Source organism: Dipodomys merriami, unplaced genomic scaffold (assembly GCF_024711535.1).
Source record: "Dipodomys merriami isolate MVZ:Mamm:240054 unplaced genomic scaffold, mDipMer1.0.p SCAF_10, whole genome shotgun sequence".
NCBI classification, from domain to species: Eukaryota; Metazoa; Chordata; class Mammalia; order Rodentia; family Heteromyidae; genus Dipodomys; species Dipodomys merriami.
The window spans coordinates 14,675,519-14,689,912 of NW_027202271.1; the positions used below are offsets into that span (position 1 = coordinate 14,675,519).

The following is a 14,394-nucleotide window of genomic DNA, read 5'->3' on the forward strand; positions in this document are numbered from 1 at the left end:
TCCCAGTACCTGATTTCTACCAGGTTATGCGGGGTCTAGGTGTTCAAGGCCATCTGAAGGGCTCATCTGCTTCCCTCCATAGCTACGCGCGCTCCCATCCCAACTGCCGCTCTGCGGGGCCTTGGCTGCGTCTCCTCGGTCTTCAGCATTTGGTCCACCATTGGCCTGCCTCATTCGAGGAGCCTCCCCGGCCCTTCAGGGTGAGCTAGCAGCTCCCGGGGAATCCTGGCCCGGGATCCTCCCCAGCGCCCCGGGGGTACACAGTAGGGACCGGGCCGGGCGGCTCCCCAGCGCAGCCGCGGGCTGAGCCCCCACTCGGGGCACTTCTGCCCAGTAAGTGGGAGCCCACCCAGTATCCTCATCCGGGTACCTCGGCTGGGGCCGGGTCTTCCGGTGGCTCCACCCAAGCCGGCCGCCATCTTGCCCTGGAGAGCGCCAAGATGGGGCCGATGCTCCTGAGTGCCTGGCTGCTGGTGGGGAGTGCCCTGCTGTCTCCTGAGCACCACTCGCCCTCGGGGAGGCAAGGGGTCGGCCCCCCGCAGGAACAGCATGGTCCGGGGCCCAAGGCGGCACGCGGAAAGTCCCACGGGCCGAAGGAGGACTTGGCCACAAAGGGCAGTGTCACTCATCCCTGACCTCCCTGACCTCCCTGACCTCCCTGTCCCCTTCCGTCCCCTTCCATCCCCTTCTGCCCCTCTGGCTCCTCCAACTGCCCCCCCCTGAGGCCCCCCCTTGGCCCCTCCTCACCCCACTGAATTTAGCCAGGCCCCCACACCCCTAGCCTGCCATAATGACCTTTGAACTTCTGGGGTTTTGCTCCTGGGTTTGTAGATGGATAGTGACCAATCAGCGCTTGGAGCTGAACTCTTCCCAGTGCAGTTGAGAACCATTAGTTCAACTAATTAACAAGCAAAAATTAGAGTTTGTAGCTCTTGACTCACCAATCCCAGACTACTTACACACACAGTACAACTGAGCTACTTCCCCAACCCCTGGGCCCACCTTTTTGGTTTGTTTTGTGCAGGTACTGGGGTTTGAACTTAGGGCTTTACATTCTTGCGTGGCTTTTTGGCCAAAGGCTGGTGCTCTATCACTTAAGTCACACCTCCAGTTCTGGCTGTTTTGCTAATTGGAGATAGGAGCCTCCAGGACTTTCCTGCCTGGGCTGGCTTTAAATCTTGATCCTCAGATCTCAGCCTCGTGTGTAGCTAGGATTATAGGCATGAGCCACCAGCTAGTCTCAGGCTCTTAATTCACCAGTTCATGCTGGAAAAATGGGGAAACCTACCAGAAAAACAACTAATTATTTTTTATTTCAGGGGAATAGTTTTTAAATTAATGAACTGTGTTGATTTGTAAGTAATCAACTATGGGATATTTAAGCTCCTTTATCTCATATCTTTCAAAATTCTGAGCATGCCTCAGGTGTCCAGCTTGCTTCATCAGTCTCTAATTTAAGTCAATAATGGGGCTTCAACTCAAGGCCTCATGCTTTCTACTACTTGAACCACACCACCACTTCTGGCTTTGGGATAATTAGAGATAAGAGTTTCTCAGATTTGTCTGCACAGTCTGGCTTCTAAGCACAATCCTCAGATCTCAGCCTCCAGAGTCACTAAGATTACAGCTACCAGTGACCAGTGCTTCATCAGCTTTTAAAAAAGGAATTTAAAGAATTAGCTTAATGTATCCAGATTAAGAAGTAACATACCATATATATGATACGTGCTCAGGCCAAATAATGTATCATTTTTTATTTTTAGATTGTGGAAGGGCTCCCCTTAGGCATATGTTGGAAGGGTCTCGGATTATAGGGGGCGCAGAAGCTCAAGTCGGCGCTTGGCCATGGATAGTTAGCCTGCAGATTCAAAGTGGCAATCTCCTTGCTCATATATGTGGGGGAAGCCTAGTGAGAGACAGGTGGGTCCTCACAGCTGCCCACTGCACTAACGATGCTAGGTATGTATTGGAACATAATTCCTGTTTTATCCTCAGGTGATACACTCAAGTGGCAGAGGTCTATTTGACTCCACCTGCTTTCAGTGAAGCCATATATTTGCAAGTAACCGTAATGCTTTATAGTGTACTATATTGTTGAATCTTTTGTTTAGGTCCAATACTAGAACTTGTTGGTTATCTGACGCTTTGCTAACCGGCAGGCACTGAGCTGCACTTCCAACCCTAGTTGTTGAGTCATTGAGTCACCAGTTGGTGACCTTCTTCTATCAAGAGAGAAAATAAAGTTTACAGGTCATATGAAAGTAGTAATAAAAAATACATAATTTATGGGTGTGGTTGTGACCTAATAAAACTTAATGTTTTTTTTCTATTTTTATATATAAATATTGATGGATTTCATCAGTCATTGAAAATTTTAGCTCATTTTTTTCCCCAAGCATTTAAAAATGTAAGGCTGGGTATATAGCTCAGTGATAGAGTGCTTGCCTACTTGCCTAGCATGCCAAAGTCCCCCCAGTATCACTCAGAGAGAGACACAGACACAGACACAGAGAGACAGAGAGAAGTAGTTGGTGACTATGATTAAAATACATTGTATGCATTTATGAAAATGTCACAGGATTGTGGCTCAAATGACACAGTGTTTGCCTAGCATGCATAAGGCCCCAGGTTCAATTTTTACTCTCTACTACTTAAAAAGAAAAGTGAGAGAAAAAAGAAAGATGATATCACATCAAAGTCCATTAGTTTGTACAATTAACATTTGCTAATTTTTTAAATAGGAAAATATGCTTTTCTTATGGGCTAAATAAAAACAAGAGATGGGCTATATTTGGCCCTCACAAAAGACTTGTTTTATCTACATTGATCTGTAAACTCTCATTTGCAGCTTGATTTCTGTGACCAACGTGATTAAGGATCTACTTAATCCACTCTTCTCAGGTTCTAGCCTACTGATATCTACAATACATTGAAACTTAAAGCCTTAAAACTCTCTTTTCTTGATTTTTTTTTTTTTCGGTCGTGGGGCTTGAACTCTGGGCCTGGGCGCTGTCCCTCAGCTCTTCAGCTCAAGGCGAGCGCTCTACCACTTGAGCTACAGTGCCACTTCCGGTTTCCTGGTGGTTTATTGGAGATAGGAGTCTCACAGTCTCTCCTGCCCGGGCTGGCTTTAAATCGTGATCCTCAGATCTCAGCCTCCTGAGTAGCTAGGATTACAGGCGTGAGCCACCAGCGCCCGGCTTCTTGATTTCTTTATAATTACCTCATAATTACTTTTTTCTTTGGTGCCATTGTGGTATGAACTCAGGACATTCCGTCTTTTCTTTATTTCTAAGACCCAATGCTGAATAATAATTCTGGAGAGAAGGGGGATACACAGGAGAATGTTTTCTATGATCCATTATGGTTTTTCATTCTTTTTAATAGTCTCAGTTTTAGCTCCTATAGCTAGCTGGCCTTCTCCTCAATTTTTTTTTTCTTCTCCTCAATTTTTATTATTAGTTATGTGGGCCAACCCAGCTTTTTTTTTTCTTTTTTGCCAGTCCTGGGGCTTGAACTCAGAGCCTGGGCACTGTTCCTGAGCTTCTTTTGCTCAAGGCTAGCACTCTACCACTTGAGCCACAGCACCACTTCCAGCTTTTTCTGTGTATGTGATACTGAGGAATTGAACCCAGGTTTCATGCTTGCTAGGCAAGAACTCTACCACTAAGCCACATTCCCAGCCCCAGCTCAGCTTTTTGTCCTAGGGAATGTCATCATTGCCCAATTTATGAATTAACTACCCTCTAATCAGGGCCTCCCACTCTCCCCTAGAAATAGACACCTCTGTCCGTTCTGGATCATATACTCAATGGGGCAAAATCCTTTTCCTCACACAGGGACATGATTATATATTAGTGCCAGTGGATTATGACTAGGAAAAGAGAATTGTTTCTGTATACAGTGCGGAGGATCAAGCCCAAAGTCTCACAAATGTTAGGGGAGTACCCTACCATTGAGCCACATCCCCAGCCCTGAAAAGATGCTGCTTGTTTTAATAATCTCCACATAATTAATACTGGAAGAGAATGTATATAGTGCAGTAGCACCAGTATCTAGTACAACTTAGAAACCACTCCTAACTTACTCTGACAGAAATCCTTTTTTTTTTTTTTTGGTCAGTTGTGAGGCTTGAACTCTGGGCCTGGGCAGTCCCTGAGCTCTTCAGCTCAAGGTGAACACTCTATCACTTGAGCCACAGCACCACTTATAGTTTTCTGGTGATTACTTGGAGATAAGAGTCTCACAGACTTTCCTGCCTAGGCTGGCTTTGAACCAACCTTGATCCTCAGATCTCAGCCTCCTGAGTAGCTAGTATTACAGGCGTGAGCCACAAGCACCCAGCAGAAATCATTTTTTGAATGTATTTTTCTCACATTTCTTGTTTCTCTTTTTACTATTTTTAAATGAAGGACATAATTTATGTGCAGTAAAATTTGCCTCTTTTAGTGTTTCAGTCTGCAGTTTGTGTTTGTGTGAATGTGTATGTATGTGTGTGTGTGTGTGTGTGTGTGTGTGTGTGTGTGTGTGTGCACTTGTGTACTAGGGATTGAACCTAAGGGCTCACACATGGTGAGAGAGGGGAGGGGAGGAAGGGAGAATATGGGGGGGGGTGGATGAAATGCATTGTTGGCATCAAACACTCACTCAAACTCTGCTAACTAACAGTGCATACACTGAAAGTTCTCCACAGTTGCTAACTAACAGTGCATACACTGAAAGTTCTCCACAGTTGAATTCCAGGTACAACATCTGTTTACAGAAAGTTAATTGTTGATCTTTTGACCATTTTTGGTTTGGTTTATATAAAATCCTTACTTGTATCTATCTTATATATTAATCCGTATTTTTAAAAATCTTACGTTTACATGTTTTGTTCTAGTATATTTCAAAAAATTATAAAAGTAGAGGAAATATTTATATGATTCCTATTCACCTGCCACACACCTTGAAGTTATTTACACCTGTCCTTTCATGGCACGCATGTGTACATCACCAGCTCAATCTCCCATGTGTGTGTGTGGGGTGTGTGTGTGGGGGGGTGTGTATGTGTGGTGTGTGTGTGTGTGTGTGTGTGTGGTGTGTGTGTGTATGTGTGTGTGGTGTGTGGTGTGGTGTGGTGTGTGTGCGTGCACATGTGGGTATGTGTGTGGGGTGTGTGCGCGCGTGTGGGTATGTGTGTGGGGTGTGTGTGTGTATGTGTGTGTATGTGTGCGTATGTGTGCGTATATGTGTGTGGTGTGTGTGTGGTGTGTGTGGTGTGTGTGTGCGCGTGTGGGGGTATGTGTGGGGGGGTGTGGGGGTGTGTGTATGTGTATGTGTGCGTATGTGTGTGTGTGGTGTGTGTGGTGTGTGTGGTGCTGGGTCTGAAACACAGTGCCTTACTCATGCTAAGCACGTGCTCTGCCATTGAGTTATGCCCTAGCTCACCTTCTCCAGTTGTTTTAAAGCAAATCTCCAGAGTTATCACTTGGGATATCTCTGAAAGATGGGAATGCTTTACTTAGAAGATTTATTCATTTAAACATTTAATCTACTTGGAGTTCAATTTGTTGCTTAGTTTTATATCAGAAATCTAACAGCTGTGGTCCCAAAGTATATGAGTATATGGATAGATACATATATACATAGGTACATATACACCTATGTGTATATGTATATCCACATATATACCTAGGTATATGTACATACATGTGTATATACGTATATGGATAGATACATATACATATATGTATGTGTACATTGGTAAGACTGTGGTAATATTATCGTGGGTTGGAGGAATGCCTCAAGTGGTAGAGTGCCTGCCTCGCAAGTGCAAGGCCCTGCGTTCACACCCCAACGCTGCCTGCCGAAAAGAAAGAGGAGGAGGAGAGAAGGGGGAAGGAGGGAGGGAATGAGGGAGGACAAAGAAAGGTAGAGTCTGTGTCTGGATTTTCTGCCTCATCTTTTTTCCTTCTCCTACATAATGAAACTTGTACTTTTATACTTTGTGACCATTAAAGCAGAATTAACATGTTCAGTTATCTATCAGTAAAAAAAAAAAACCCACAACAACAACTAGTAGGAGGTTGTAATCCTAGCTACTCCAGAGGCTGAGATCTGAGGATCACAGTTGGAAGCCAGCCCCAGCAGAAAAGTCCATGAGACTCTTATCTCCAATAAACTACTCAGAAAAAGCCAGAAGTAGCACTGCAGCTGAAGTGGCAGAGCACTAGCCTTGAGCACAGAGACTCAGGAACAACACCCAGGCCTAGAGTTCGAGATCCAGGACCATCAAAAAAGAAAAAGAAAAAAAAAAAAAGAATATGGACCCAAACACACTTATAATGAGAATCTATGCTTTCTTTCAGAGACCCTTTAATGTGGAGAGCGGTGATTGGAACCAATGATATATACATGAACAGTCCACACAGCAAGAAGATAAAAATTACAGCAATCATTATCCATCCAGACTTCATTATGGATACTTTCATGAATGATATTGCACTTTTTCACTTAAAAAAAGCTGTGAAGTATAATGACTATATTCAACCTATATGTCTACCTTTTGGTATTTTCCAAAAACTAGATCAAAACACAAAATGTTTTATAAGTGGCTGGGGAAGAACAAAAGAAGAAGGTAATTACGGTGCAAATTTTGCCCACACATATCTTCCTGATTTTTGAGAGAGGTTTAATCCTTTTAGGTATTTCTTTTTCAAACTTTTTCCTTTTCCTTTCTTTTTTGGTGCTAGTATAGGGGCTTGAATTCAGGGCCTGGGCACTATCCCTGAGCATTTTTGCTCAAGGCTGATGCTTTACCACTTGAACCACAGCTTTACTTATGGCTTTTGGCTGATAAATTGGAGATAAGAGTCTCACAAACTTTTCTGCCCAGGATATCTTCAAACCATGACTCAGATCTCAGTCTCTGAGTAGTTAGAATTACAGGCATGAGCCACTGGTACCCAACTTTTAAAAGTATTTGTTTTGTGATACTGGGAATTGAATCTGGTGCTTTGCAAATAATTGGTAGGTAAAGATTCTCTCTCCCTCCCTCCCTCCCTCCCCCGCCCCTGTGCCAGTTCCCATTTTCTGGTGGTTTATTGGAGATAAGAGTTTCATTGACTTCCCTGCCCTGGCTGGCTTTGAACCATAATCCTCAGATCTTAGCCTTCTGAGTAGCTAGGATTATAAACATGAGCCACCAGCACCTGCCCCTGTCCCCCCCCCCCCGCCTTTTTTTTTTTTTTTAAAGAGGTGAAGTAATTTGTCCAGAAAGATTTAGATATTTTTATTTTTAGGTGGGACTATGGAAGAGGAAATATTTGACATAATAGGAAGAATAAAATCTGAAAATTATAAATTAAATGTCTAAATTTAAAAGTTTAAAAGAACATTATAATAAACCTACAGAAAGAAGAAATAAGTTAACATAATTAATAGAAAATGGTGAAAGAAAAGAGAAATCCAATTCTTAGAAAAAACAATAAACACTAGTAAGACTGGGGAAAAGAGAAGGTACAGATATAAATAAGATTAAAATATACACTGAAAAAAGTAGCCCTAGGAATCAAATTCAGGGCCTTATGTATGCCTATAATTTGTTTAAAAATCTTATGCTTAGGCTAGAGAAGCAGCTCAAGGGGGTTAGAACACTTGCTTAGCAAGTACAAGGTCCTGAGTTCAATCCCTGGAACCGGCAATAACAACAAAAACAAAACACCTACAACGTAAGTTATTTGAATCTTTTATAAGTACGTCCAAAAAATCCAGATTGAGAGAAAATACCTCAATTCAGTATCCATGAACAACAATAATTTTAAGGCCCAAACCAAGCAACTATAAGAAAGTCCAGTATTATAAACAGACATTCCAAGTAAATTATTAAATTATCAAGTATGTCATAAATCAAATTTATCAGAAGTGGTGTTTCCCAGAAATTCAAGGGTATTTTAATATTAGAAGTCTCTGCACAAACCCCTGAGTTCAACCTCAGTATCACCAAAAGCAAATCTCTTAATGGGATTCACAAAGTGCTTCATTAAAGGACAAAAATATCTCAAGAGGTGCAAAAACTGATTTGATAAAATGTAGAAACATGCCAAAACATGACATTAAGTGAAATAAGGCAGATACAAAAGGCTGTATGTTTGATGATTGTGCTCATATAACATTCCAAATGGCAAATCACAGCAAGAAAACAGATCAGTGGCTGTGAGAATCTGGGGAGGATGAATGAAACTGAGGAGATAAGGTGGGGTGGGAGGAAGAGAGGGAAAGAAGATTACTATCAACCTATTAAACACTGTAAATCACTGTTCACATTCCAAAATACTTTACTGTTTTTTTTTGTATTGTTAACAGGTAATGGAACCCATGTTTTACAGGAAGCAGAAGTACATTATATTTCTCGAAAGTTATGTAATTCTGAGAGTGGTTATGCAGGTGTAATTCCTCAAACTTCCTTTTGTGCAGGTGATGAAGATGGAGCCTTTGACACTTGCAGGGTAAGGTATTTTCTAAATGCAGAAGGTAATCTGAACAAGGCCTTTGCTTACTTTTGGGTGGTCTAAATCATAATAACATGGTTATTACCATTTGTGTTTTTTTTTCCTGGTCCTAGGGCTTGAACTCAGGGCCTGGGCACTAATCCTGAGCATCTTTGTGCTCAAGGCTAGTGCTCTACCACCTGAGCCACAGAGCCACTTCTGGCTTTTTCAGAGTAGTTTATTGGAGGTAAGAGTCTCATGGACTTTCCTAGCTGGGCTGGCTTAAACTATGATCCTCAGATCTCAGCCTCTTGAGTAGCCATGATTATAGGCATGAGCCACTGGCACGAGGTTTTGTGTTTTTCTTTTTAATATATACTTTTTATGGGGCTGGGAAGGTGGCTCAGTGGTAGAGCACTGCCTTGCATGCATGAGGCCCTGGGTTCGATTCCTCAGCACCACATAAGCAAAAAGAAAAAAGCCAGAAGGGGCGCTGTGGCTCAAGTGGTAGAGCACTAGCCTTGAGCTGAAGAGCTGAGGGACAGGGCCCAGGCCCAGAGTTCAGGCCCCATGACCGGACCCCCCCCCAAAAAAATATATATATATACATACATACATACTGTAAAGATACTGTAGAGAGGGGTTACAGTTACATGAGTGAGGTAATGAGTACATTTCCTACCGAGCATTGTTCCCCCCTCCTTTGTTTTCCCCCTGTGTTTGTTTTTTCTATGTCTCTGTCTCTTTTAGAGATTCCAATTAAGAGTGGAATTATTCTATCAGTGACGACAGGGAGTGCAAGCAAAGCCAGGAAATACCCGCTCACACTCACTAGGAGGGCTGTAATAAGACACAATAAGTTCTGACAAGAATGTGGAGAAACTGGAACTCTCAGACACTTTTGCTGGAATGCAACTTGGCAGTTTTTCAAAGTGTTACACACCGCCTCATCCCTCTCCTCTATCTCCATGCCAGGGACTGAACCCAGGATCTTGAACATGCCAAGCATACACTCTACCACTGAGTGACTCCTCTCCTCTTTCCGTGTGCCTCTTCCACATCTACCACCTCTGCACTTTTCTAGAGAATTCCATGCTCTCATCTTCTATTCATCTTTTTATAATGTTTTTTTTTTTTTTTTGTCAGTCATGGGGCTTGAACTCTGGGCTTGGGCGCTGCCCCTGCACTCTTCAGCCCAAGGTGAGCACTCTACCACTTGAGCCACAGCACTAGTTTCAGTTTTCTAGTGGTTAATTGGAGATAAGAGTCTCATGGACTTTCCTGCTTGGGTTAGCTTTGAACCACAATCCTTAGATCTCAGCTTCCTGAGTAGTTAGGATTACATGTGTGAGCCACCGGCACCCAGCTTCTATTAATTTTTTTTGGGGTCCGGTCATGCGTCTTGAACTCTGGGCCTGGGCGCTGTCCCTCAGCTCTTCAGCTCAAGGCTAGCACTCTACGCTTCTATTAATTTTTATCTTGACAATATAATGTTGATCTTTCCTGTGTCTTTTCCCTTAAAAATCTTGCTGAGGTTGGGCATTGGTGGCTTACATCTGTAATCCTAGCTATTCAGGAGGCCGAGATCCTAGGATCACAGTTTGAAGCCTGCCTGGTCATAAAGTCCATGAGATGCATCTCCAATCAACTACCAAAATATCTGGAAGTGGAGCTGTGGTGCAAGTGGTAGAGTGCTAGCCATAAGCAAAAACCAGCTCAGGGACAATGCTCAGGCCCTGAGTTCAAGCCCCAGGACTGGTACAAAAAAAAAAAAAAAGCTGGAAGTGGAGCTGTGGATCAAGTTGTAGAGCTTTAGCCTTAAACATAAGAGATCAGTGAGAGTTCCCAGACCCTAAGTTCAAGCTCTAAGAGTGGTGTACATGTACGTACACACACACACACACACACACACACACACACACAACACAATCTTGATGAATAAATCAGAAAGAATCCAGTTCTTGAATTGGAAGTGTGGCTGTGGTAGAGTACCAGCCACAAGTGGGGATGAAGAATCCAATCCAACTGAACTGCATTCCTGGACACAACATAAAAAATTATTACCTAGAATTATTCAATGTCCACCTAACCCTGAATTGTAATCACTTAGAAACAATCCTTAAGCCTTTAGACACTGATATTTTAGTATCATTGTTTTGAGTACATTATGAAATCCTGAGTAACAGTCTTACATAAACAATGAAAGAGGCTCATTATCTACAGTACTATTGAGTCTCTCTCTACTCTTATTTTCCTGTACCAGGCAGTGTGAACACTTGAAAAGATGCCATCTTTGCAAGATCCCAGTTTGCTTGTCTAGCTAACAAACCATGCACATACACCTACTATATATATATGATCTTAAAATTATCTTTTTAGAGCTGGGATCTGGTAGCTCACACTTGTAATCTTAGCTACTCAGGAAGCTGAACTCATCTGAGAATCACTAATCAAAGCCAGCCAGGGAAAGAAAGCCTGTGAACCTCTTACCTTCAATTAAAAAAAAAAAAAAAAGGCATTCTGTTGTTTTGTATGTCCCTCCCCCACAGTATAACCCCTGCTTTCACTGTATTTGATGATGGTATAATTTGTGGAGGAGAAGGGAAAAAACAAATCATTTAAATAGGGATACAGGTAGACCCACTGCAACAAGGAGATGTACAAGTCGTTATGTAGAAAAACGAACTTTATAACTTTGGGCGGGGGTGGGAGGGGTGTGAGGGGTGGGAAGGGGAAACAAAGGAGGAGGCAACAATGCTTGATAAGAAATGTAATTACCTTGCCCATGTAATTGTAACCCCTCTGTACAGTATTTTCACAATAAAAAAAAAATAGAAACAGTAAAAAAAAAAAGGCAGAAATGCAGCTGTAGCTTAAGTAATAGAGTGTTTTGAGCCAAAAAGCTAAGAGACAGTGTCCAGGCCCCAAGTTCAAGCCTGAGTACTAGCATAATAAAGAATTTCATTATAGTATTCTACTTCAAAACTATGCACAAAAGTTTATCCACCAGTTTATATGGTTCCTCCAAACAACTGGACAGGCTGCATGCCTCCTGCTTAAGTTGGAATAATTAACGAAAAATCTATTGATCTAAAGCATTACATTAACATGCTAAAGGGGAGTATTATATCTATGGCCAGGGAGTCCTTCTGCCAAGAAGCCATCTGTCTCCCTGTTCTTCCTACCCTACACTTAATTCTATTACTACAGTCTGTGTGTGAGTCTATTGTGTGAGATAAAAATCTGTGCTATCACTTGGAGGAATACAAAACTGAATGCTTACATATCTGTTTAATGTAAATAATTTATCCCAGCTCTAGTCCTGCTTAAAAAACAGTGGCTCAGGGCAGGGAAGGTGGCTCAGTGGTAGAATGCTTGCCTTGCATGGCTGAGGCCCTGGGTTCGATTCCTCAGCACCACATAAGCAGAAAAAAAAAAAGCCAGAAGTGGCCCTGTGGCTCAAGAGTGCTAGCCTTGAGCTGAAGAGCTGAGGGACAGCGCCCAGGCCCAGAGTTCAGGCCCCACGACCGACAAAAACAAAAAACAAAACAAAACAAAAAACAGTGCTAGAAATACTAACACTATTTTGGGACTCTTTTGATAGGGTGATAGCGGTGGACCATTAATGTGCTACTTACCAGAATACAAGAGGTTTTTTGTCATGGGAATTACCAGTTATGGACATGGCTGTGGCCGAAGATATTTTCCTGGTATCTACTGTGGGCCATCCTTCTACCAACAGTGGCTGACACACCAGTTCTCCCAGGCAAGCACTAAAGACACCTTTCAGATCCTTGTTCTATTAGGATCTATCATCTTTCTAGCAGCAACATGAAGACATTCTGAAGACTTTGCTATTTTTATTTTATATGGTGTCCCTTTTTCTATTCTACATAATGAACATATTCTTTGTAGCAACTAATTGCTTACTTTAGATGTCTCATGTGAATATCATTTAGAAAAAAAATTAGATATACTATTGTAAATTTGGCACTTTGGCCTCTTTGAAAGAGCTTGATGGTTCTAGTTTATAAATATAACTTTGTATTTAGAATACTTTTCTAGAGTTTATGCAACATATTCAGTTAAATATGTATTTTATGCAAATAAATGATAAATAATTAAGAGTTTATCATCAAAATGAAATTGTTCAAACGAGGTTGAATTCTGTCAAAATAGATTACTTGCAACTATGAAGGTGAAACAAGGAAAACTGCTGGGAAGGCTATTTTTTTGTGGGGGAAGGAGTGTGATAAAAGGGGGTGATCGCATTAGCTAGCTAGAATTACTCAATGGCAGGCCCTGCTGCTACACCATCCTGGTATGCAGTTCAACAAAACCCAGGCAATAAATCCAGCCAGCCTCCTGCCACATGACAACCCCACTGTGCCTTTTTTGTTTTTGTCTGTTGCGAGGTGTGAACTCTGGGCTTGGGCTCTGTCCCTGCACTCTTCAGCTCAAGGCAAGCGCTCTACCACTTGAGCCACAGCACCACTTCTGGTTTTCTAGAGGTTTATTGGAGATAAGAGTCTCATGGAGTTTCCCCACCAGGCTGGCTTTGAACTATGATCCTCAGCCTCCTGAGTAGCTAGGATTATAGGCGGGAGTCACCTGCCTGGCCCCCCACTGTGCTAAACAGGACTGTTGAGATGTGATGGACTTGACTCAGACTATTTGTCCTAATTTGACTGACATTCCACTGGAGGAACCCGAGGCAGTACTCTGCACCCATGGCAGTAGCTTTGTGAAGGAGGGGGTAAGTCACGCAGGAGCTGTGGTGGTGACTTCAAGTCATTTGGGTTCAAGCCTTTCCCCACGGAACCTCTGCTCAACAGGAAGAATTACTTGCTCTGACAGGCCCTTTGGTGGGCAAAGGCTAAAGCTGTGACCATCTGCACAGACAGTAGAGATGCCTTTGCCATAGCCCACAAGCACACGGCCATCTCTAAAAAAGCCGGAAGTAGCACTGTGACTCAAGTGGTAGAGTGCTAGCCTTGAGCAAAAGAAGCTCAGGGACAGTGCCCAGGCCCTGCGTTCAAGCCCCAGGACTGTAAATTAAAAAAAAAAAAAAAATCTCCTAGTTCTCATTGACATTGTTTCAGGGTGGGTAGAGGCATTTCTCAAAGCAGGCAACAACGTTGTGATGAAAAGTTCTTACATGAAATTATACGCTGCTTTGGCTTGCATTTAACCTTAGGCTCTGATAATGGTCTTTTATATCAAAAACTTTCCAACAAGCCGGGCGCTGGTGGCTCACGCCTGTAATCCTAGCTACTCAGGAGGCTGAGATCTGAGGATCGCGGTTCAAAGCCAGCCCGGGCAAGAGAGACCGTGAGACTCCTATCTCCAATAAACCACCAGAAAACCGGAAGTGGCGCTGTAGCTCAAGTGGTAGAGCGCTCGCCTTGAGCTGAAGAGCTGAGGGACAGCGCCCAGGCCCGGAGTTCAAGCCCCATGACCGACAAAAAAAAAAAAAAAAAAAACTTTCCAACAGGTGAGAAAAGTCTTAAACATTAATGGAAAACACTGATTGTACCTTTTGGCCTCAAATTTCAGGGCAAGTTGATCAGATGAATCAGACTCTTAAGGAAACCTTCACTAAATTAATTTTAGAGACTGGTGAAAACTGGGCCAATCTTTTACCCTTGGTTCTATTAAAAACTGCATGTACATGGGGTAAGGTTTACCCCATTTGAAATAATGTTTGGAAGCCCCCCTCCCTTACTCCCCCGGGATCCTCTCTGAAACACTGGCAAACAATGCTTCCTTAAGACAATTCAGCAGGAGATGCCTAGACAGGTCCTGGAGACAGTGCCACAGCCTGTCCCTAACCTCACCATTACAGGTTTATGGCAAGGGGTTGAGTTCCAACTTGACCTCTGTGACCTTTTTGAAGAAATAATTCCTCTTAGACAGAAGCCTA

The 14,394-nt window shown here is 42.8% G+C and overlaps 1 protein-coding gene across 1 annotated transcript; it reads left to right on the forward strand.

Moving 5' to 3' along the window:
• Positions 1-436: 436 nt before the first annotated feature.
• On the forward strand, positions 437-12,537 carry Tmprss12 (transmembrane serine protease 12). The gene is made up of 5 exons (XM_070041020.1): positions 437-615; positions 1,764-1,959; positions 6,351-6,619; positions 8,347-8,489; positions 12,076-12,537. The coding sequence occupies exons 1-5, from the start codon at positions 441-443 to the stop codon at positions 12,304-12,306; spliced, it is 1,014 nt and encodes a 337-aa protein (XP_069897121.1). The 5' UTR covers positions 437-440; the 3' UTR covers positions 12,307-12,537.
• Positions 12,538-14,394: the final 1,857 nt, after the last annotated feature.